At 50.0% G+C, this 25,414-nt stretch overlaps 1 protein-coding gene across 1 annotated transcript; it reads right to left on the reverse strand.

Annotated features, from left to right (window-relative positions):
- Window positions 1-503: 503 nt before the first annotated feature.
- Window positions 504-14,406, reverse strand: LOC311373138 (bromodomain testis-specific protein-like; the record flags this gene model as incomplete). Its single annotated transcript, XM_084489981.1, has 20 exons — window positions 504-569; window positions 885-1,071; window positions 1,339-1,511; window positions 1,592-1,719; window positions 2,408-2,476; window positions 2,571-2,637; window positions 3,311-3,442; window positions 3,517-3,572; window positions 5,884-6,017; window positions 7,748-7,775; window positions 7,989-8,084; window positions 8,363-8,667; window positions 8,883-9,052; window positions 9,346-9,450; window positions 9,561-9,689; window positions 9,837-10,274; window positions 10,409-10,605; window positions 10,867-11,020; window positions 11,249-11,386; window positions 14,224-14,406. 20 exons carry the CDS (start codon window positions 14,404-14,406, stop codon window positions 504-506), a joined length of 2,955 nt encoding a protein of 984 aa, XP_084346107.1.
- Between the last annotated feature and the right edge of the window lie 11,008 nt (window positions 14,407-25,414).

Consider the following 25,414-nt stretch of genomic DNA (forward strand, 5'->3'; position numbering starts at 1 on the left):
GTTCTGGATAAAATAAACTACAAAACAAACAAAAATAAAGGGAACACTGTACTTTAGGAAAAGTTGATCAACTTAGGAATATTTAATTCTTCACAGCATTTCAATTCTTTGCAAGAACTAAACCTTAGAAAATACTCTTAATACAACAAAAATAGGCTCTCAGATTATTTTTCTTTACAAAAACATGTCACAGACGTAGAGGATTTGAAGACAGTAAATGACAGTGCTCATTTTCTGCTCGCCCTCCTTTTGGCTTCTCAACAGAACAAGTCGTGACTCACACACAACAAACCAGGTTATCAAACTCTGAGGGCCGGGTGGGCGGGAAGCAGGACGCACACGGCCGTCCAATCACAGGCCAGCGGACATCAGAACCATCGCGCTGACGAGAAACCCTTTTCTCCGGACTCTTTGCGTAAAGCCGACTTTGAGATGAAAGGTTCCTCCCAGAAATCCACTCGGAGAGAGAAAATAACTTTATTATGAGGTCAAATGCTCTCGTTTTAATCCAGGTTCTTCTCGAAAGTGGACATGATGTCACTCTGCATCGTCATGTCAATGCCGCACATCTGGAGGGGAACAGGAAATGGCATCACATCATCAGAAACTTTACTATGAAAACCATAACGCAACAGGACTTTTACTGTGGAAAAAAAGATTGAGCACACCAGGACTATAACTGTTTAGAACTGCTTCAGGACACCAGGACGACACATAGAACGGTGCGTTCTCTCATTTGGCCACAGCTGGAATGCGTGATCGGCTATATAACGTGTACCCTATTGTATAGTCTGCTTATGTTTACAAGTTTCAACTGTATATTATATATTGTGTAATGTATAAGTAACATAATATATGATGTGTTGAACCAGGAAGTAACATACCGCCTGGCGTCTGCGTCTCTCCTGCTCCTTCCTGCGAGCCATCTCCCGCTCCTGATCCAGATGAGTTGCGGCCGCCGTTGGCTGCGTTTCCGTTGGCGATGGAGACTCAGTCATCGATGAGTCCAACAGTTTTGGAGGGTCCAAGATGGAGTCCAGGGGGAAAGGAGACACTGGCGTCTCCAGCGGCCTTTTACGATAAAACACAACCGCTGGTCTGAACGTACGACAACACAACCGCTAGTCTGAATGTATGACAACACAACCGCTGCTCTGACCGTACGACAACACAACCGCTGGTCTGAACGTACGACAACACAACCGCTGGTCTGAACGTACGCCAACACAACTGCTGGTCTGAAAGTACGACAACACAACCGCTGGTCTGAACGTACGACAACACAACCGCTAGTCTGAACGTATGGTAACACAACCGCTGGTCTGAACATCCCACTACCTGAGCCTGTCGGGGCCCCTGAGGGCCTTCTCCCGCTCCTCCTTCTGCAGCGCGGCCCTCCTGAACTGCTGGAAGCTGTCCCTGGAGGACCGGGCGCTGGGGGCCCCCGGCCCGGGCCCCGCGGCCCGCCTCACCAGGCTGGCCCACGACTCCACGTTCTTCAGCACCGCCTCCTGGAAAGAACCAGCCAATTAGAGGTCCTCCGTGGAGGGGATCACCATGACTACGATTTGACCGCTGATAAACATAGCACCTGCTGGTAGAAAACAAAGTTGTACACAAAGAAATACAAAGCAAGAACCTTTCTGGCTGGGCGGAGCCTCCCGTCCGGGGGGGAGGAGCCGGGGGGCTCGTCGTCGGACCCCGAGTCACGTCTGGAGTCTGCAACACAGCGTTTACAAACGTCACCCATCTTGTGCCTCCGCCAGGTGAAAGGGTCAAACAAGGACTTTCTCAGGCCCCGACAGACGATACAGAGGGGCCGGTGCTCGGACGACGGTGCGGCATGGTTCGCTTATATTGACGTTTCCACCTCCAAAAGTTTGGCTGGCTCCCAAAATAAGCGCCCTGAGTCGCTCCCATTCTCGGTACTCCTCCGTTGGGGTACCAAGCTGTCTGAAAGGGGGCCGAGAAGGTGGAGCTACACACGCCGTCCGTTGATTGGGTGACAGAATCGTCACCTCCATGCGACTGGGATAAAATGTGGGGTGGCATTAGCTCAGGAGGTAGAGCGGGTTGGCTAACCGCAAGGTTGCTGGTTCGATCCCTGGCTCCACCTAGCTGAGTGTCGTGGTGTCCCTGAGCTCACCCTAATTGCTCCTGACGAGCTGGCTGTCGCCCTGCATGGTTGACTCTGCCATCGGTGTGTGAAATAGTACCCGCGAGGTATTTCTGGACAACGGCGAAAGCCTAGTTTATTGTGGTCTTTGTTTAATGTGTCATGTTCTTCTTTTTTCCATTGACTATATTAGCAGGCTACACTGTGTAGCGCTGCTATAATGTCACAATGCTTACGTAGCTGCAGCGGCTATCGGCATCCAGCTTAAACGCTGCCCTACCATAAGGGTACAGTTGGCGGTGGAAACGGCAGCCAGATTTAGAATAACTGAGCTCGCCTGCTCCGAGCCGCACCGTACCGCTGGGTGGAAACAAGGCATTAGACGTGGGTTTGGTGTGTCAGGGCTCTGAGGAAGACCCCCTCCCAGGTCTAACCCCTGGGGGCCAGCACCTACCGGCCTGCCTGAGGCCCGCCTCGGGGGGGGAGGGGCTGTCCTGGAGCGGGGACAGCAGAGGCGGTGGCTGAGGAAACAACGCCAGGACAGTTAAAATCTAAAACACGGTAATGGAACGCGCCCCGTTTTACCAGGAAGTACGTTTCACTGGAAACATTGTGCTGCACAAATATATACGACAGTAGTGGTAAGCCCCCCTGAGTCACCCATCTGACTGGTAGCAGAGTGTAAAGCAGTGAGACCAGCAGACACAAGGCTGGACCGCACACGGGTAATCCTCTCCTCGATAGCCCAGCTGGGCTCCAGGAACAAAGCGATACTCACTTCAAAGCTCTGTGAACCTCTAAGTACATGCCTCTGGTCTGGGAGAGCTGGGGTCAAGACCCACGGCCGGGGACGTCAAAGGGGACAAGAGCGCAGACAAGTCTGGGAACACAAAGTAATCATGAAAAACAGCATGAAACACTTCATTCATAATAATACACAAACGGATGGTCTTATTAGACCAGACCAAGTAAAACAGAACCGATATTACCTGGAGGAGAGAGCGACAATTGCTCACAAGACAGACTTATTTTGGGATAACCAGGCTTGCTTCTGATTGGCTCTGAAGAGAGGCTTCTGGTTGGCTCAGAAGACAGGCTTCTGGTTGGCTGCGGAGGGTGAGTTCTGATTGGCTGCGGAGGATGAGCTCTGATTGGCTGCGGAGGATGAGCTCTGATTGGCTGCGGAGGATGAGCTCTGATGGACTGGGTTCTCATTGGCTGTGTGGGCGGGTGTCGCAGGGCAGAGCGGTAGGTCTTCAGGGAGGCCTTCAGCAGGTCTCTGGTCCCGGAGGCCGACTTCCTCGAAGCGCCCACCTTCAGCGAGGCCTGGACCAGGGGGAGACGCGTGATTGGACCAGGGGGCGACAGTAACATCATGAGCTCATTGAAACATGTGCTACCTTCTCCTGAGCCTTCCGGGCGGCACCGCTAGCGCTCTGCTGCTTGGGCTCCGGCACTGGGGGAACGCAAAGCAACAGTCCTCAGGAAACAGCCAAGCGAGATAGTTCCCCTTCGACATGGCTCACAGGGAAAAGCCTTAGATGAAACCCAATAGCGATTTGGAGCAAAGTGGATCGAGCCCAAACCATGATGACATTTAATGAAACGTGGCTTCAGGACGACAACTTTCTCAGACCAGTGAAAAATTTAACGAGCTCAACTCTAACCCCGATGCTAAAGATCCCATGGCATGCTACTTTATGAATGCTTTTATATAGCTAGTTAGTGGGTTAGACGTTCAAGAAATTCAGCCTTTGTGCAGAATTACAGCCACTACAAGCCAGTCCCACAATGAGCTTTCCACAAACGTTTTTTAGAGGTGGGTCAAGGTGGAGGGTGGGGATGTGGCCCCGAGCAGCTTGCGGCCACGGTACCATGCGCTAGTGTTTACAGTGGATGTATCACAATGGCGAGGCGCACACAGCTTTTGGCCGTGTTCTGTAAATATTCTAGAACACTCCGGGTGCTCCGGCGGGAGTCCTGGAGCTCTATATCTAAATAATATCATATTATACATGGATATCTACATCATATATTATATATTATCATGGCCAAAATCTGTGTGCACCTCCAGACGATATTATGAATCTCAAACGACTGCGTTGGGTTCTCCGACGTCTCTGGTTCTTCCACATCAATCTGAAGTAGGGGGGGCCGATAACAGAAATTATTACGTCATTCTGATAAGTCTGATATCATGACGAATAGCCCTGATAACATAGCCTATATAATTTCAGTGCCTCGCTCCCGCTAAATGAAAGGTCTTATGGTAACCCTAAAAGTGCACATCATACAATCAATTACAATACATGAATTCACAGCTGCACACATATAGAAAATGTTCATTTTTATTCTTATGTTACACCTTTCCTGCTGTCGGCTCCCAGACCGAGGGTAACACCCTTCCCTTTGACCGGCAGTGGGTCTGCTTATAGGTCAGAATACGGTCGGAATGAAGCGGCTGTACTTTATTCTTAGTTTCACTAACTTTACAGTGCACGTTTGCACAGACACAACCAGACTCGTTCATTACTTCACTAAACTGACACACGCTACCGCTCGCTCGCTCAAACTCTCGTATTATTATTGACAAATGTTAGCTGAACATTATAGGGTCCCGGCCTTCCACTCCGTTTTCTCAGTTAAACACAGAAATCAACTACATTTGTCCCAGTGTTTGTTAGATGTGAAATGACGCAAAAAAAGACGCTCTCTTTCTCCAGTAACGCAGCCGTTGGCGACACCTTTCTTATTCGTCGTTTCTTCTATTTGTCTGTGACTCATGCTCCAAACTTTTATCGATCGATATGGATGTTGTGGATGCAACGGAATATATGATGCATCGCTGCAGCAACATTTAAGATGATTGGGATGAGTTCTGCCCATTCTTTCTCCATTGCTGCGGTCAGACCAAAACACACCTGTGACAGGGGCCGTCGTGGACCCTACATCATATCCTGCCACTTGCAAGCCTGCCCCCCTAAACCCCCCAGTTGATTCTACTGATGTCTGAGCAACAATGTCATGATCTTAGGTCATGATCATATATATGTATATGTGTGTGTGTTAGCGGTTATCGGTATTGGCCTTTAGGAGCTGAAAGTTATCAGTTATCGGTTAAAAAAAAAAAGTTATCACGCATCCCTAATCTGAAGTAGACTGAACCGCGACATGGAGGAGAAAGGGATTGTTGCCCGCGATTGCCTCACGGCGGTGGTGGTAAAAACAGCCAACTTAAGAATGCGTCATATAGGCTTTTTTTTCTCCCCAACGAACGTTCAAACTCGTTATCATACTAAACATATCCCAGATCCATTTTACACCGGATTTCCCCTTTAACACAGCATATATTCAATAATGAGTAGAAACAAGGGCCTGTAAAGAATCCACACACACACACACACACACACACACACACACACACACACACACACACACACACACACACACACACACACACACACACACACACACACACACACACACACACACACACACACACACACACACACACACACACACACACAGCAACAGTTTAATGACTCTGGATCTTTAAAGATCTTTCTTTAAAACCCAGGCAGCTTTCAGCCTCTGGTGAGAAGGTAGTACTGGGAGAAGGTACTAGAAGGAGGTGGTGGTACTGGGAGGGAGTGGTAGTGGGAGAAGGAGATGGTGATAGTGGGAAGAGGTGGTAGTGGGAGAAGGTAGTAGAAGGAGGTGGTGGTAGTAGTGGAAGCATGTAGCTTGAGGGACCATCATCCTCTAACCTGATTCTGTGTCAGTGCTCTCCGAAGAGGAAGAGGAGCCACTGCTGCTGGAGGATGAGGAGGAGGAAGAGGAGGAGAAGCAGGTGGCGTTGCTGCTCACAGAGAGGGGGGCCGACTGCTCAGGTCCAGAGGATCTGCGTGACACACACATGTCCATGTTGTTATTTAATTGTTCTAATTAAATATCATTCCGGGTTTGCAATTATTAAAGTTTCAATACATAAACACAGAGGAAAAGGTCATGTTTTTCCTGGCACTGCCTCTACACTAACCGATGGCCCCAATGCGAACGTTGTGTGTGATTGGTCAGAAAAGCAGGAGGGCGGGACTTATCTGGATCGGGTCTCCCTGACGGCTGCCTGGCCATCGCAGCAGGCAGCGGACGACCAAAGAGGTACTCTGCTCTAGGCCTGCACGATAAATCGTTTTAAAATCGCAATCTCGATTCACCCTGTGCGCAATTTAAGTTTTAAAGTACTTAGATTCTCATTTTTTCTATGAGCCGACTGACACACGGTAGACACTGTTGTGTGTAACGCGTTAGGTAATTACTTGTCCATGTACTTGTTCAAAGTCAAGTTACACGTAACTACTGAAAATATGGTAGGCCTATATATGGGAAAATACTGACGAAACGTAGTTCCTTTTTCAATTCCGCGCAACGTCACTTTTCCCATGGACAGCTTTGACAGCGATATACTGCCTTCTCATGCAGTATGCTATTGTGCAAGCACGCAGCCGCGCAGCAAGCGTGCCTGCGTCCCTTCACAAGTTCTCATTCCACACCGTACGAGACAGACGCTGGTAGCGTGAAGCTGTCTCTGCATCTCAGACATCGCTTCCGCAGGCATTTTCCAAAGCTTACGACAAAAAAAGCCAGCGGTGGAACGAGATAACAAACGCCGTCACTGTTTACCAGTGTATGGACTAGGGCTTTGACTCCGAACTTCGTTATTCGAATATTTAAAAAATATATAATATTCGAACGAATATTAGGCAGGACTTAATATTCAAACCTTTTATGGGAATTATCTATTGTAAACGGGATGTAGACAGACTAATTTCACGGATTCCTGTAAGACCAGGTTGCCTTAATTACATCTGTCGCATACTTAAGGTGAAAACTAAATGTCATGGGAAAGAGGCGGTGGTTGCAAAAAGTATTTAGATCGCTTATTAAGTTCAATCGTTGCTTATAATGGTTTATTCGTTTCCCAGTATCATTTCCTTAATTTAGAAGACTGTTTTGTTCATTTTTGAATTGTGAAATAAATAAAATGCAGCGCAGCGCAACGCAGATGTCAGCACAACGCAGACATCTATTACTGTCTGACACGGGGTGTCAGACAGGTGTTCAAGGGGTGGCCAAGGCTTTTATAGGGGGGGTCCATATTGAATTGTCGACGGGGGGGGGGAAGTGAACGCGGTTGTCGACGGTGGGGGGGGGGGGGCGAACGCAATTGTTGGGGGGGGCGGGGGGGGGCGAACGCGATTGTCGGGGGGGAGGGGGGGGGGGGGGACCTGAGGTGGCCAATCGGGTTCCAGGGGTGGCCAGTGCCACCCCCACGGCCACCCCTCTGGCTCCGCCACTGCTTGCACAATGCGACCCCATCCCAACTCCAGTAGGAGTAAGTAGATAACAGACGCAATTGCTTACCATCTAGCAAAATATATGGTTCCAATAAACACTGTAGAACGTGACGGATTTCGAAAGATGATCCATACATTGGACAAACGCTACTGAATACCCTCCCGCAACAATTTTTCATCCGTTGCATTGCCAGCTCATAAGAATGTGCGGGCTGTAGTCGAGGCAGAAGTGCAGGAAGCGGATTATTTTTCCAGCCGAACCATGGAACCGTACATGAGCCTAACTGTCCACTTCATTGCGACTGAATTCGCCATGAATAAACATTACATTTCGTGAGAAAAAAATCGTGGCAGAGAATCGCGATATCAATTCTAAACTAAAACATCGGGATTCATAGTTTTCCCCGAATCGTGCAGGCCTACTCTGCTCCATGCTTAGCACGCGCTCATGTAGACTAGGAGGACTCTCTCTGGTCTTTTCTGATTGGCTGAGGTTGGTGTGATGTCACCGTTACCTATCTGCTTCCTCTTTTTCTTCGTAGCCAAGCGCTGCTCCTCTCCCGTGGTGTCCGGCCCCGTCAGCGTCGGGCCCTTGGGCTTCACCGGCCTGGCTGCAGGGAAACACCACGGTATCCATGGTTACTAGGGCCACCACGGTAACCAGGTCCATCACAGTAACCAGGGGTAACCACGGCAACAACAAGATGCACAATAATGGCAAGACCAGTGGTCATGACATCAACCATGACGTCCACGTGGGTCTAGGAAGTACGATGCCAACACAAGGCTTTGTTGTTGGTTCTCTCCATTGAGATGGGTGAGAGCCAAGCGGGGGGGCAGCAGCATTTGTCAGTGAGCAGACACTGGGGGGGGGGGGGGGGGGACTCACTGGGAAGGGCAGTCTTGGCGGCGTGCTTGCGGAGGCAGCGGGCCACGAAGGCCTGCAGTGTGCGCAGTGTGGCGGGCGCCAGCATCTCGATGTCGATCTCGATCTCCCGCCGGCCGCAGGCCTGCAGGTGTGGCTCACGGCGCTGGATGAGGTCCACCAGCCGGCCCAGCCGCCGCCCCGGCAGCTGGTTGATGTCCAGGCTCAGTTGCCTCTTCTCCTCGTAGGGCACCGTCGCCACGGGGACCGCTTCCTCCTCCTCAGAGGCCGACGCCCCCAGGGCCTGGAGGAGGGCTTGGTTGCCATGCCTACAGACGGAACACGCGTCATGCCAACCGCACTTTTAGACATGTACTTTCTGAATAGGAAAAGGATAAAACACATTTAGAGAACATGTGTCAAACGCAATAACTGCAGCATAGGAATGTGAAGGCACATTGTTTAAATGTGTTTAAATGCATGTTCTTCAATTGCAACAGAACCCATTTGTGAAGTCTTCTGAATCTGAGGGGGGCTCACGTACAGCCGGGACCCCTTGGCACCGCTGCTCCTCTGAACTTTGACCTTGTTCTTGGAGGACTTGTGCTTTCCCCTCTGCCTCTCCTTCTCCTTCACCTTCTTGCGTCTCGACGTCTTCTTGGTCTTCAGGGGCGTCTGGGCGAAGAGCTGCAGCTGGTCTCGCATGGCCTTAAGCTGCACAGGAAGAGGCCGTCTAACGGTCTATTCTCGGTCATCGCTAATGAGAACTGCCCTCGTCAGACAGTCACCATAGCTTACTGTAACCTCACCCGAATCATTTAGTATACCATGAAGAAGATGGTGAGATGTCTCTGGTATAGAACGTGTGGTCCATTGTCACGGTAACATACCTGTTCCTCCAGGTTGGCCAGGCTGGGGGCCCTCCCCGCCTCCTTCTCTTCTTCATCCTCTGAGCTCTGAGAGGGTGAAGAGGAGGAGGAGGAGCTGCTGCTGGAGCCGTGCTCCACCTTGCAGTCTCCTCCTCCTCCACCGTTGTCCTTGACGACGGTATGGTCGGGCAGGGGCATGCTCTCCTCCTTGGGCATCTTTGAGAACTGCATCTCAAACACGTCCTGGGGAGGAGGGGGGGTTGGATACTGGAGAAACCACAAACCACCCGGCAACACTGGAGCAGCAACCAACCCTTCCGATTGGCTCAACTCTGTCGGGGGCGGGGTCGTACCTGCAGCCTGCGGGCCATCAACACCACCTCGTGGGCGGGGGGGTTGTACTTGTAGCAGTTGGAGAACATGAGGCGCAGGTCGGCAGCAAACTGCTGTGGGGTGCTGTACTCACCGCCGTCCATCTTCTTCTGTAACACAAGGGTAAAATAAGGTACAGGGTTAAATAATCCAGTAAACAGACCAGTATGGCGTTAGATAAACAGACCAGTACAGGGTTAGATAAACAAGTAACCAGACCAGTAGAGCGCTAGATAAACCAGTACTGCGTGGTAAACCTTGATGGTGCTGAGGTCCATGGGCTGCGTGATGATGCGGTGGTAGTCGTGGAGGCCGAGGGCGTCCACGTCCACGGGCGTGTAGAAGGGCCAGGCGTAGGCGGCGTGCCGGCGGGACAGCAACTCCTTCAGCAGCTCTCCGCAGCGCCGCAGCGGCTCTGGCAGCCGGGTCCGCCGCCCCGCCCCTGCCGGCCAGTCAGGGAGCTCCCTGCTGGGCGGCCTGATGGGCCTCTTGGCCCCGCTCCCGCGCCCGGACGATACCCCGCCACCGCCCGGGGGCAGGGCCGCCGTCGAGGCCGTCGGGGGAGGGGATGTCGTCCGGCCGCACGATGATGACGGGTTGCCAGGGGCGACGGTCAGGGGCGGGGGGGCGGCGGCGGTGACGTTGGGGGTGTCGGCTTTCCTCTTGATGCCCTTCCTGTCCTGGAGGGCTTTATTCTGGAGGGGAGGGGGGGAGGGGGAGGGGTTAAGAGAAGCAGCGTCTTTAAAGAAGGAGCTGGAGGGCATATTTAGAAGCTCAACTTAAAGCGTGATAAAGCGTGTGCGGGAGTATGTCGGGCGACACTACTCACCGCGGACTGAGTGTGTGCGGGCAGCGCGGCCTGCGGAAGGGGGCGGGGCACGGCCAGGGGGACGGGGCGGGTCGCGGCTGGCGGGACGGGGCGGACCACAGCCAGCGGGACAGGCCGGGGCACGGCGGCCGCCGGGATCACGGTCAGCGTCTGTTGGACGACCACCTCCGAATCGGGGCCCTGGCGCTTCAGGGCTCCTGCGGGCAGAGAGACAGGCTGGGGCTGAGGGCCCCTGGGGAACCTACCGCCAGGCTCTGAATGTGTGCATGAATGGGTGATGTCAGACCATATTGTAATGCGCTTTGAGGGCCACTGGTTAGAAAAGCGCTGTACACAGGCAGAACCTTTACCATTTAACAGACCTCACTATGAAGGTCTGTTGGTTCTACGAGCCATCGATGTGCGACTATCTAGCTGTTGTGGTTCTAGCTGTTGTGGTTCTAGGTGCGGGGTCTCACCTGTGCTGCTCCTCTTCTTGGCTCTACCAGGAGGTCTGCTGGAGCCCTGCTTCTTCTCCTTCTCCTCCTCCTCCTCCTCATGGGGCATCAGGGCCAGTCTCTCCAGGAAGACCTTCTCTAGGGTCTGGGCCATCAGCACGATGTCATCTCCGGGCTACACAGCACACAACAGTCAGGTAACCATGGATACCACCACCACTAGACCTAGAGACAGCTTTGGAATATCCTCTACTACCACCACCTCCTCAGTTACTGAGGTATAATTCTGTGGTCATGGTACTTCTGTGGTCATGGTACTTCCCAAACCGCATCAACCTGTTTGGGAGTCCCCGAGCGGTGATAATGGGAGACCAGCTTCTACCCTGGCACAGTAAGAAGGTACCTTATTGTACATGTAGCAGTTGGTGAACATGGCGTTGAAGTCCTGCACACACTCCATGGTGTTCCAGTAGTACTGGTTCTGCAGCCGTTGCCTAATGGTGCTCAGGTCCATGGGGCTGCTGATGATAGTGTAGTAATCCTGCCACCAACAGGAACAGACAAAATCAGCAGATGGAAAACACAGACCTGCAAGTCACACGAGACGTAGAAAAGGGATTGCAGAATGTATGTGTATTCTCTCTCTCTTATTACAGACATAAATTTTAGGGGCACAACCAGAAATTTTAGGGGCACACACCGTAAATCAACATGCTAACCAAATATTCACATTTCTAGCCTACTAGGAGGACTAATACCCCTCCTTTATGCCCGAGATTGACAGCTGCACCATCAGCTCCAATGGCGACTGTCTTCTCTAACCACCCTGTTTCTGTCCCTGGATGCTGGAATGCCTCTTTGGTGGCATCATATACACCTTAAAATGAAAAAAAGCGGTTAGAAAAAAAAAAAAAGGGTTAGTTAATAAAAGATAAACAGTTCTCATCTATCCCAACGGTTTCCATGCGTGCGCACATGCGTTCGACGAGCATGGAAGCGACAGTTCCATGGGAGTGCGCCCGCTTATCGCGCAGCTAGACAGGACGCTGCACCTCCTTGCATGCCCGCTCGCCTCTCCATTGAGAATGCATCGCGACAAACGCATCCCGTGTGAAAATGGCACCTGAAGTGATTATTTAAACTACAAACATATTCACAGTAGGGCTTTGACTCCGAACTTCGTTATTCGAATATTAAAAATATATATAATATTCGAACGAATATTAGGCAGCCCTTAATATTCAAACAGTTTATGGGCATTATTTTTTGTAAACGGGACGTAGACCGACTCATTTCACGGATTCCTGTGAGACCAGGTTGCCTTAATTACATCTGTCGCATATTTAAGGTGAAAACTAAAAGTATTTTGATCGCTTATTAAGTTCACTCGTTGCTTATAATGGTTTATTTGTTTCCCAGTAGGGATGTCACGAGAACCGATACTTCGGTACCAAGTCGATACCAAAATTAAAAAAACGTGACGGTACTCGTTTTTCTTAGTACCGTAGGTACCGAGGATGCAATTCCTCTGGACGTCACGTGGGCAGCATGGGAACATGGAAGACGGCAGCTGCAGCGAGTGCGACGGCTCCGCCTCGACTCGTCGATAAAAACAATAACAAGAGTCGCGTCTGGAAGTACTTTGCGTTTGGAACGCTGCGCCGCGCGATTGTTTCAGATGGGACCCGTTTCAATGTTGCGCTTCTAAACACGCATGGTACGACTGCGTTCGGCATCACTTACTTGGTGTTGTTTTGATTGAAGATCGGCAGGTTGTAGTAGGTGCGGCGGTGAACGTGTGCGTGCGTGTGTGCGTGTGTGTTGCGAGCGTATGCAATTTCAAAGTAAACAAACCAACTCAAAGCCGATGCATGCATCCAAAATTATTCGTTCAAAACCAAATAAACAAATCAAAAACAGCGGTGCTTATTCGCTTCAAATACTTTTTCTTTTCAAAACTTGGTTAATTAATACGGCGCGGTACCGAGCAGTTGAAAACAATGTTGGCGTCTCCTGTGGCTGCCTTGCGCACCTGCGTTATATTACTTAATATTAGGTTGGAAGTTATGTTTTAAACCCCGCTATGCACGCAAGTGTAAACGCCAGCCGCATAGCTGCATGACTGCCTGCTTTCAGCACGTATTATTTTTTTTTAATTATTATTACTTGAACGCTACATGCCACTGTTCTTTTTTTGTAATGTTAATAGTGGTTTAGTTTTATTCATTACTTGAAGGCTACATGCCAGTGCCACTGTTTTTTGGAATGTTTAAATGTTTTTAATAAATAAAGTACATGGGATTTATTGTTTTGTTTTTGACCGTGGTATCGAATTGGGTATCGAGAATCGTGGAATTTCACTGGTATTGGTATCGACTACTAAATTTCTGGTATCGTGACATCCCTATTTCCCAGTATCATTTCCTTAATTTAGAAGACAGTTTTGATTTTTAATTTTTGAATTGTAAAATAAATAAAATATTTTTGTTAAGTTGCAGTCGAGTCGAGCTGACCTTGCCTGCTGTACCCACGGCCCAAAATAAAGAACAACCAAGATAACCGAAGATACCGAGATAACCGAATATCCTTAATTCAAACATGCCGTTTAATTTGGCCTCAATTGGTATACAGATGCAAACTTGGAATGAACATGCGCAATGGGGTCGGTAGACCTAAGAAGGTTCTACGAGCGCCAGTCTTCCCGAAAATGGTGGGTTCGGCCCTTTTCAGCCACACAATGCTCTGACTCTAGACTGTGGCACTTGCAGGGGGGTGTCGGAAGAATGGATCAATTGTTCGCTTGCTCATTGTTCGAACGGCAGGTTGAGACCATTCTCCTTCTTACAGACCCGCGCGCGGTTTCCCCGCGCTCCAAAATCTCTATGACCCTCCCCCTCCACACATGAGCCACTTACAGTGGCCATTCCCTATCCTTCTCACACTCATTGGCCTGCTACAGATTCCGGATTTATTGACGCGCCCCTTCCATGTTTAACGTGTAAAAATAAAAAATAAAAAAGGGCAAATTTACTGGTCTCACATGCGCAACCAGATGTAAAATTCAGTCGCACACTCTCAAATTTTGGTCGCAAAATGCGACCATTTGGTCGCAGTCTGGAGCCCTGAGACGGTAGGCTACTAGGAGTGCTGAAGGCCTGGTTGTTCTGAAACTAGAGGGGTTCCCTCTAGCTTCAGAAACCGCCAGGGTTTCAGTCCCAGAGAACCAAGGGTCCAGTTTTCTAAGAACAGCCAGGGTTAGCAAAGGTTCTAGAACAGCCAGGGTTCTACAATAGCAAAGGTTCTACAAGAACGTTCTGGCTCTTCCAGAACGGAAGAGCCAGGGTCCTAGGATGGGGGCGGGGTTAGGGGATGACTCACGGGGAGATTGAGTGCGGCGGCGTCGACGGGCTCGCGGAAGGGCCAAGAGAACTGGTGCCTACAGAGGGCCCTCAGGACCACCCGCTCCAGGTACTGCAGCTCGGCGCTGCTAGGCCCCGAGCCCCGGGGGTGGCGCACCGCAGGGGGCGGGGGGTTCCTGGGGGGCAGCTTCCCGCTGGACATGCCGGAGAGCCGCTCGCTCCAGCCAAACGGCTACGACGATCACTCTGTGACCTGCAGACAACAGACTCAGTTCTCAAGGTGGGGTTTGAACATTTTAACCCCAACCCTTACTACCCTGCTTAATAATAAAACGACTCCATCTTGGATAAACTAGAGCAGTGGTTCTCTAACTTTTTCTACTAGTCCCTCTTAGATATTTTTTCAGCTTATGTGAGTTCCATTTAGGAGTGTAAACAGGAGTGTAAAAAGGGTGCAAATGCTGACAATTTAGTGAGAAACATGGGCCTGTGCTTCATGCAACGGTTGACTAATTTCTCCCCACAAAAGGGTTAGTACTCCAAAGTAGCCCAAGGAGTACGCATACCCCCATTTGAGAACCACTCCAGAACAGAGGATCCGGCCCCATTTAACAACAACACTGCCTTTAGGAAGTGGCATTAGACACAAGTAACTGGCCATTTAAAAGACGTCCGTCATCACTACACATGCGTGTGCACACACCCGCGGGAGCGCGCAGCAGAGGCCAGTGAGTGACATCCGGCCCCCAGTACAGTCCCAGTTGGCTGGACCTCACACTCCAGGGGCCACGGCAATGTGATTTAAGTTGGTGTGTTTTGAGTTGAGGAGGAGCCATCTGAGGTACCGTTGAAGATTACTATCTTATTTTGCTCTTGTCTAACTTTTATAATATATCCACCGACAGACAGACAAGCAGTCGAGTCGATAGAAGCCTGTTTAAATGTGAGATATCTGTAGGGGAGTAAAGTAAAATGTACTTTAGAGGGGTTCTTTATGGCTAATAAGGTGTTTAATAACGTATTAAAACCAGTTTTACCTTTTTTTTGAAGCCGTCCCCCTTCACCGTGTTAGCTTCTAGCGTTAGCTCGTGTTTAGCATGCGAACAACCAATCAAAACACTCGGTGGTGATCATCGCGTAGAGTTTGATGAGCGCCGGTGAATCGCTCGAGTTCGGGATGCTTCTACGGCAACTCTGGGGATTGAACCACGCAACGGCGGCAGTTGCCGCGTCTTCCGCCGAGAGCGGATTGGCTGCCGCGTCTCACGCCGAGAGCGGATTGGCTGCCGCGTTGACACCTGAGCGCTGATTGGTGTAAGAAACACGTGCACAGCGGTCACACGTAAAACTAACAACGCACTTCAAACGGTCGAATTTGTTTCTATTAATGCGCTCAAAACTCACACGGAACGATTTTTATCAGATGTGTTGTTTCGAAGTATTCAAGCGTCCTTAACAACTCATCCCAGAATCTATGCATAAACAATATGTATAATAAAACGATTGGAACAATTAATTTATTAACTTTTATAGTGGTCCAAAACCAGTTAAATATGGTCCATAAATTAATTAAACTGGCCAACTCAGGTTGACCACCGCATGTCACCCAATTAATAAACCCCGCAAATAACTACAGCCGGTAGGCCTACTGCCGCTAGAGCTGTCTACACGTTAAAAGAACAATATGCGTCTAGACGTTAGGACAAACGGTCTACACGTTAGTTAGGACAATCAGTGTGTTTACACGTTAGGACAGACTGTCTACACGTTAGAAGGACATAGGCTACTACATGTCTACACTGACAGTCTGTATGTCTACACGTTCGAATGACAGACTGCATGTCTACACGTTAGAAGGACAGACCAGAACACCAGCAGGTACCTGCTGGACGTCCCTCGGTAGGACCCCGAGACTCTCCTCCATGCCGGTCGACCTCCCGCGGTGATCCGGTGCACCTGCTGACGTCCATGCGGCCTTCCTGTCGCCGCGGGCCGTTTTAACTTCACAGGAAGTTGCAACATATTCCACATGTTCTCCCCAACAACTGGAGAAGGTCCACTGAGCTGAGCTCCCAGCAGTGGAGATTGGAATTTCTTCTATTTGAAATGTCTTGACAAAATGTATGGCAGAAAACCCACCGTTGGACCCGTCCACCGCATGACATTGGCTGGCTGCACAATATCACTGAATAATATACAACACAACCAAGTAATTTGAGTTAACACAATCAAATCAATTAAGGAGCCTGGAACCGGTGCGGTTCGTTGCACCAATTAACCAAACTGCGAGTGAATTAAAGTAAGGAAAACGCATCCAAGCAGGACCACATATTCCTCCAGGTAGGTTCACTTCTGAAAACCTTTGTAAGAACTTTGCTGCAGATTTGATGTGTTAAACGGGCTGCTTTAGTCGTTTGGTTGCTTTTGAACCTTTGAGCCACGGGGGGGCTCGAACCGGCGTACTTCCTGTGGCCCATATCCGTCGTTCATTAGTGTGATGGTGGTGGGGGCACATGGTGGGGGGTCCCTCGCTACCCCGGGACTGTTAGTAACACAAATTAACTGGTCAGCTTTACTTCAGACTGATAAAAGATGTGGACATTGAAGTTAAAATCAATGAGCGTTTGACGCAAATAGATTTCCCCAAAGTAACCAGTAGAGGGCGCCAGTGTGCATGCTCACCAGCTCCAGGGAAGGAGATGCGCTGAGCTTAATATTGTCCTCATATTTCCAAAAGCATATAGAACGGTATCAAAATATCGACCCTTTTTTATTTAATTTTTATTTGATATATTTTGTAACACAAACACGCACACGCAGACACACATAATGAATCGAAAAATGTGTTAGCCAAAAAAATAAGTGTTTTTACCATGTGTTTAAAAGAGGTCGGTGTGATTTAAATTCTCTCTCTCTCTCTCTCTCTCTCTCTCTCTCTCTCTCTCTCTCTCTCTCTAGGCGCATACATATGTATGAGACATCATCACAAGCCCTCTCAGCGTTTCCATGTCAACCTGTCTCCTCAAAGACGCAGCATCCACTTTACAGAGCTCCTCGCTGTGTTTCCCGCCAGGCGTCCTGAGACCAGAGTCGTGATGTCACTTGTTTCTTTGTTTGTTTGCTCAGTTGTTTATGTTTGTGTTGAGGGAGGTGACGCTGCTGCTCCACATGTTGTATGAGATACATTTCACAACGCACATGAACACACACACACACACACACACACACACACACACACACACACACACACACACACACACACACACACACACACACACACACACACACACACACGCACATGAACACACACACACGCACATGAACACACACACACACACGCACATGAACACACACGCACGCACGCACGCGCGCGCGCGCGTTAAATAACTACCTCATTATAATATGTATACAAGTATAATGTGAATCAATAAATTATAAAACTTAAAGATCCGTCTTTGACTGGTTATTTACATGTGTACATATTAGAATATTAAATATTCAATATATAAAAAGTAAGATGTGAAAGTCTCTCGCTCTCTCTCTATCTGTCTCTCTGGGTCTCTCCCTCTCTTAAGCCCCACCCCCTTAAGGATCGAGTTAGTGAAGTCAGCGGAGGAGATAAGTGTTTAAAGTTTGTTTTCTGAGTTCTTGTGGATAATCAGCCTTCGTGTCGCTCCACCGCGGGATGACAGAGACGAGCAGGGGTCGCTTTCTACTTCAAGACTACAACTACACGTTTAACTACACGTTGGACCAAGTATACTCGGAGGTTTCCTAAAGACTCCTTATGGTAGGTCTCCTTATCTCAGCGATAGGCTGTAATATGTTAGAGCATGCATACAGTGTCGGGTCATCTGCGCTCTTGAGAGCGCACATGATCTTTAGTAGAATAAGTTGCTATTTGAAGCCGTCTTAACGCGTGGCTCTGTGTCGAGTAGGTGTGTATCTACTGTACAGTGTTGTGGGTCCGTCTCCAGTCGGGGAACACACCAGCTATTGTGTTTCTGCTTTCCAACGCAAACACACAGCGCGTCTCTGAAGACACACAACTGGGTCTGAAGACGCACAACGGGGTCTGAAGTTACACACAGCCCGTGTCTGAAGACGCACACCGGGTCGATAGGGGGCCCATAGGGTCTCTGCGTCAGCCTCCCATATTTCCATGCTGGTGATAACAATGTGTGCTCTCCCTAACTGGGAACTGTGGTAATCTTCCTTACGCTTCCACACATGTTGAAATATTCAATGTGTGTACTTACAAATATTCTCGATATGTTATATAACATACAATGCACAAATTGTATTTATATATTGTTGATGAATGTAGCTTAGGTCGTAGTCATTACATATTAAAAAAAACAATTAAGAAAAACAAATAAATAAAATATGTAAACGTGCATATAAATTACGGCTCCCCTGTGGAGTTCACCTTAACGGACGCGGTTGGTCTGCAGTTGATGCCCAGGCGTTATTTACCATCTGTCGTGAAGGTGGTTGGCTTTATATTTTATGACCGGCCCTAAATATTTAGAGTAGTGTTGAGTGCTTTATTTAAGTACACAAGCATGGTGTGGACCAGCGTCCGAGGGATGTAAACACGGTGATCATAATGGAATATCAATCAAAAGCACCGCATCAATTCAGTCCATTTATTTATCTATCAGTTCATATTTATTTACGTGCCAATTTTATTCCAATTGATGGAGAGAGATCCTTCCGGATTTAGACTAAACAATTATACTGTTTCAAAATACTATAATAGTATTTTGAAAACGTATATATTTTTTGTGTTTTTATATAATCTAACCAACTTCTGTGGATGAATAATAGATTCATAAGTAAAAAGTGATCGTGATTAACCTAAAGTCTTATTCTATAGGCCTATCTGTAAAGTTGACGAATGCAGCGCTCCACAACACGGAGGTCAACCTCTCTCCACATCGTCCCGCTGTCGCGTCGGAGCAGCGAGCTTGAACGGCGACGTTATGCCGCCATAAATACACGATTGGCTTTGTCACAACAGATGAACGTCATTACGGCGTGAAGCGAACTGTGAAATACAGAGTTATAGCGAGAAGGTCCAGCTGGTCTGACTACGTAGTTCAGAGAACCCGTTCAGTTCTTTCTGCTTGGTTATCAAAGTTTTGTATTTTGAAGATCTTGGAGATCTTGAAGATCTATGGAGATCCCAAAAAGATCCGATTTTAAGTTATTGCTTTCAGAAGAAAACTGTATTTTGCTCCTTGCTCAAGCCTGCCCCCAGGTAGCCTTTAGACAATGGGACTCAAACCCGCGGCCTCTGTTCCTGTGTAGTGCAGAAGGTGTGACAGCGTGGCCTTTCCTTCAGCCTTCAGCAGTTAGCCATCAAAGACTGGCAGCACCCGTGTGTGTGTGTGTGTGTGTGTGTGTGTGTGTGTGTGTGTGTGTGTGTGTGTGTGTGTGTGTGTGTGTGTGTGTGTGTGTGTGTGTGTGTGTGTGTGTGTGTGTGTGTGTGTGGGGGGGGGGGGGGGGGGTTGTTGTCACTAGGTTATTGCTGGTGGGAGAAAGCCCCAAATAATCTAAAATAACAAAGTAATTTCACTTCAGTAAAATAAGGAAGGAAGTAAGAAAGAAAAAGGAATAAAAAAGCACCAACTTCAGAGGCGCTCCACGGCGGGAGCAGGGTGAGGTTGTGTTTCATGTGGTCCGGGATCCTTTGAAGTGCCGGGTTCCATTCCCCTCGCTCTCGGTCTTGACCCCCATTCCACCCGGTGACCCCTCCCCCTTCCCCTGGGTCGGGGGGTGGGGTTTACCTTTAACTCCTGGGTGTCATGCCGTACTGCTGATGCAGAGCTCTGACAGCGGGACCGGGCCGGGAGGGGTAAATCAAACAGGGGGCGGGGCCAGGTGGAAGTGTAATATTTATCAAGGTTCCTCCAAATGACTTCCCAGCGCCTGCAGCTGCCAGACTCAATGGGGCTGTTGTCCTCAGCCTGGACAGCACCGACGTACATCTCACCTCCCTCCTACTACTCCTTACAGAGGACTACCTCCCTCTCCCAGTCTCTGTCTGTCTCTCTCTCTTTCCCCCTCCCTCCCTCCCTTCACATGCAGACTATCTCTCCTTCACAGTTAGACTGTCTCCCCTGCTTAGAAAGCAGAGTCAGACTGTCTCTCCCTCTAGTTAGACTTTCTCTCATCCACAGTTAGACTGGATCTCCTCCCCAGGCAGATTGTCTCTCCTCCACAGTCAGACTGTCTTTCCTCCACAGGCAGACTGTCTCTCCTCCACCTTGAGACTGTCTCACCTCCCCAGGCACACTGTCTCTCCTCCCCAGGCAGCGTCCTGGCCCGTGGTGAATGAGTGCAGTCCGGCCAGGTTATAGCTTGGCTTCCTTCAGAGTGTTTCTGAGGAATGTTTGGTGAAACTTCAGGACGGTTCAATAGTTAATTCCACCCCCTCCCTATTCCAACTCCGAGGAACCCTCATGTCCTTGTGAGTCCCAAGACACCATCGATGGCCTACAAAGACAATCAAAACAATGCACAAATACCCGTTAATGAAGCCTCCTTAGGACCCAGACGCACATGAGACAGCAGAGACGAGATGTTGGCAGTGTGTTGGAAATGTGTTGCCAATGTGCAGTCTGACCTCTAACTGATCCTCATAGGATACTTTCGGGAGAGTTCAACCTACACGCTATTTTGAGTGTTTCGAATCAAAGTGACTATTGAGGACAACAATTGTTGAAATCGGTCCAGAATCGAGCGAGTTCTTCAGCTGCTACATGCTGGAACCCTTTTGGGCAACAGCACCCATCGATGTACATCCTGTCAAAGTGCTGTTTCTGCCACAGTCCTGCAGAGGTTGTTAGTCTATGAGTCTGAGGACATTATGAAGAGGACCCCTACAGAGAAATACAACTTCATTCTTCACCAGTGGCGTGCTCCGGTCAGTTTGTGGTGTCTGACCAACTTTCGCTCAGGGAGAAATCTCTCTCAGGGAGAAGTCTCGCTCAGGGAGAAGTCTCTCTCTGGGAGAAGTCTCTCTCTGGGAGAAGTCTCGCCCAGGGAGAAGTCTCGCTCAGGGAGAAGTCTCGCTCAGGGAGAAGTCTCGCCCAGGGAGAAGTCTTGCCCTGGATGTCAGAGTTGTGACTTTCAGGAAGAGAACGGTGGGAACGTGAGTTGGAGAGAGGAGTGTGGGCAAGAGGTGGTTGTGTTGGACTTGAGAAGGCGTATAATACCCAGCTACGTAGCTGGGTATTATCTGAAGGATCTGGGTGAAGGAGGAGGGTGAGACTGTGATGACAACAGGGACAGCTCCTGCCTCAGCGGGACGTCAGGACGTCTGTGTTGCTGCAAGGCCGATGCACTCTCACTCAGCGCTCGACTGATTCCAAACACTGTGGTCTGGATGAGGCACTAGAGCCAAAAGGTTTGAAAATAGGTTGTAGGTTTGAAGTACTCCTTTGACGCCATGTATCTGAGCTCAGTAAGTGTCTTCAGATGGAAGCCTCTGGTGAAGGACTCACTAGTAACTAGTGTGTGAGTCTTCTGCCAAACACTGGCATTAAACCCCCGGCACTGCCATCATCACCATGCCAGTTTGAGCCAATCTAGAACAAACTTGTGGTTTAATGTGTGTTTGTTTACTCCTGGTAACCCTGGTAACTGAGCACAGTCACATACACATCCTGTGGTTTCCATTAGGACACACAGGGGGGCCCACTGCAGTCTAACGTTATTATTTAGAAAATCACAAATTATACATGCAAGGCTTCTAGAATGTACCCCCACAGTCAATCTCCCCCTCAGCTATGTCTCCAGAAAAGTCCCTTCTCCTCCCAGATGGGGGTGTTGGTGTTTTTGGGCTGGCCTCCAGTCGCTGCAGTTAATGTGGCTCTGGTTGTGTTGCTCGTGGCCTCGAGAGTTCAGCTAAGGAGAGTTTAGTGGAGCCTCTTCAAACAGCTTAGACCCCCACGCACCCCCTCTTCCTCCCTCTCAATTAGAGTGTGCTTAATAACCCACAGCAGCTCCTGGGGTGTCCCCCCCCCCCCCTCTCTCTGGTGTCGAGTTAAACTCCCTCTCAGCGGGGGAGAAGGGGGGGGTGGCATTAGCCAGGCAGTTTGTTTTAAGCTAGCTTGACTTGTGATTAGCCCTCAAAGATGAATCGCCTGAACGACCCGTAGGGTCCAGACCCATGTGGTCACGACCTGTGCACTCTCGTTACGAGGGAGGTAGAGGGTTGGTCATCTGTCAGCGGAGTGGTTGTTGGTTCTATCACTGGCAGAGCCTCCTGGTTAAACAATGTCTAATCCTGATGGTATCTAATCCTCCTCTTCCCCACCGCTTTCCCAGCTGGAGATCAGAGCCGCCTGCCTGTAGACCACTCCAGAGACCCGCCGGAGGAAGGACGCGTCCTCTGACCCCTCCTCATCCACCCTGCCGGCCCACCCTGGGCACCATGACGACCGGGACCCCCACCCTCCTGATGCTGCTGCTGCTCGCTGCGTCCCACCTGGCCCACGCAGGTACACCTCCTCACCCCCCCCCCGCCCCCCCTCTGCTAGGAGTGTGTGTGTGTGTGTGTGTGTGTGTGTGTGTGTGTGTGTGTGTGTGTGTGTGTGTGTGTGTGTGTGTGTGTGTGTGTGTGTGTGTGTGTGTGTGTGTGTGTGTGTGTGTTACACAACAATAGAATATGTCATGAATAGCAGACATGTATTCTGCTGAGGAAGGCATATTGGGTTGTGAATGCAGCCCAGGGCCATGAACCTTACCTCGCTGCTGTCGGCCTCTCTATTGGGCAATCCCAGATTTCCACACACCCTGGGACTTTCCATGCCTTCCCTCTGCATGTCTTTCTAGATAGCACTTGTCCAAACGGTGAGTAATGAAAGTTTGCGAGCAAAGAAAGTGAGTGTATTTGCAAAGTGATGACAAATGTACTGTCCTGGCCAAGGCGCTGTGCAGGTATGTACAGGTACGGTCTCTGTGCTCCGTGATTCACAGGGGTTAGAACAACTGAGTGGGGGGGGACGGTCTGGGGTCCGCATGGGTCACCACCATGGTGGCACATGGGTAAGTAGGTAGAGCAGGTTGGCTGGTAACCGGAAGGTTGGTAGTTCGATCCCCGGCTCCTCCTAGCTGAGTGTCGAGGTGTCCCTGAGCGAAACGCCTCACCCTGACTGCTCCTGAGGGGTCGACTCCGCCGTCGGTGTGTGAATGTGTGCATGAACAGGTGAATGTGAGGCAATATTGTAAAGCGCTTTGAGTGGCAACTGGTTAGAAAAGCGTAGTATAAATGCAGTCCTTTACCATTTGACTGTGATTTCTTTGATTTCTTTTGATTACTTTGATTTCCCATCCGGGCCAGCCTGGGGCTGATAACCCAGAGACGGAGCTCTGTGGAGCAGAGCCTCTGTGGGGCAAAACCACAACGATCAGTCTGGTCGTGGTTCCGTCTCCTCCGGCTCGCCCTGGTCCTTGGTTGACCGTGCGGACGGTGTTGGGGAGGCCTGCAACCTGCAGTCTGCCAGCCCAGGGCGTCCATGTTTCCTCCTCTCTTGGTGTAGTGCTGATTGCAGCTTTTGGCAGGCGAGCGCCGAGATGTTAGGAACAAAGCTGTTTCCCTGTCCAGCGGAGCTCCAACCACTCTCAGGAGGGCTCTGCTCGTCAGAGGAACAATAGTGGTGGAGCTGGCATCGGAGGCTGGACCCACGCAGCCTCCCCCGACAAAGCCAGGATCCCGGGCAGAATGCGTAGACGTCAGCGGGCCGGTGGGGTCCCTCGGGAGGGCTGGTCGTCCCAGACCAGCGGCTCCTCCTCCTCCTCAACCGCTGACAGAGAGGGGACAAGTTTATGCTTCAATTCTTGAAACTCAGCCTGGCTACGTTTAATATTTATGTCTTCATTTATGAGTTACCAGCCGACTAGAATGTTACTGCCTCTTCTCCTTTCCTCCCCCCTCCTGTGTGTGTGTCTCCTGTTCCTCCTCCTCTGTGTGCCTCCTCTCTCCTCTGCCATGTTTCTCCTCCTCTCCTCTCTGTGTGTGTAGCTCTTCCCCCGACTCCCCCTCTTCTCCTCTGTGTATGTCTCCTCCTCCTCCTCCTCCTCCTCTGCGTTTCCTCCTCCTCCTCCTCCTCGTCCTGTGTCTCCTCCTCCGCCTCCTCCTCCTCTGCCCTGTGTCTCCTCCTCTTCTCCTCCTCCTCCTCCTTCTCCTGGGGCATCTGTGTAAACAATCACATCTGCGCTCCAAAGTCGTCAGGAGATCTTACGTAATGTTTATACTCTTCTGCTCTCATCGCCGCACGGCTCAGGGTCAGAGTCCCCCATAACTCTCCCCACCAGACTGAAAGCACCTTGTACCCCCTCCCCCTCGCTCCCTCCCCCATCCCTCCTCTGTCCCTCCCCCATCCCTCCCCATGGCCCTCCTACCCCTGGATCTGCTCCCTGCTCGGCCAGAAGCTTTATTTTCCGAGGGCTGCGTTGCAGGGCCCATTATTTTGCAGACGTCAGGTTTCACAGTGAAATAAAGTCATGCAGGAGCGCTGCCAGATATTAATTTCAAGCCGTTGCCAAAATCAGCACCAGGCAGGAAGCTGGCTTCACCGGAGGGTCGCGGCGGGCGGGCGATGCACGCCGGAACACGTGTCCACGCCTCGGTCCAACCTCTTCTTCTTCTGTGGTTAACCTCCAACCTCCTCTCCTTCTGTGGTTAACCTCACAACCTCTTCTTCTGTGGTTAAACTCCAACCCCCTCTTCTTCTGTGGTTAACCTCCAACCTCCTCTTCTTCTGTGGTTAAACTCCAACCTCCTCTTCTTCTGTGGTTAACCTCCAACCTCCTCTTCTTCTGTGGTTAAACTCCAACCTCCTCTCCTTCTGTGGTTAACCTCACAACCTCTTCTTCTGTGGTTAACCCCACAACCTCTTCTTCTGTGGTTAACCTCCAACCTCCTCTTCTTCTGTGGTTAACCTCCAACCTCCTCTTCTTCTGTGGTTAACCTCACAACCTCTTCTTCTGTGGTTAACCTCACAACCTCTTCTTCTGTGATTAACCTCCAACCTCTTCTTCTGTGGTGAACCTCCAACCTCCTCTTCTAATGCGGTTCACCTTCTAACCAAGGAGTAGCTGTATGATTACATCTTTGGTTTGTGTAGCCATGATTGTCCCTGACTCACTTTCTCTCTCTCACATAGACACACACATTCCTTTGTCTCTCTAGTTAAGTC

Source organism: Micromesistius poutassou, assembly GCF_964030765.1.
Source record: "Micromesistius poutassou genome assembly, contig: SCAFFOLD_2478, whole genome shotgun sequence".
Classification (NCBI taxonomy): domain Eukaryota; kingdom Metazoa; phylum Chordata; class Actinopteri; order Gadiformes; family Gadidae; genus Micromesistius; species Micromesistius poutassou.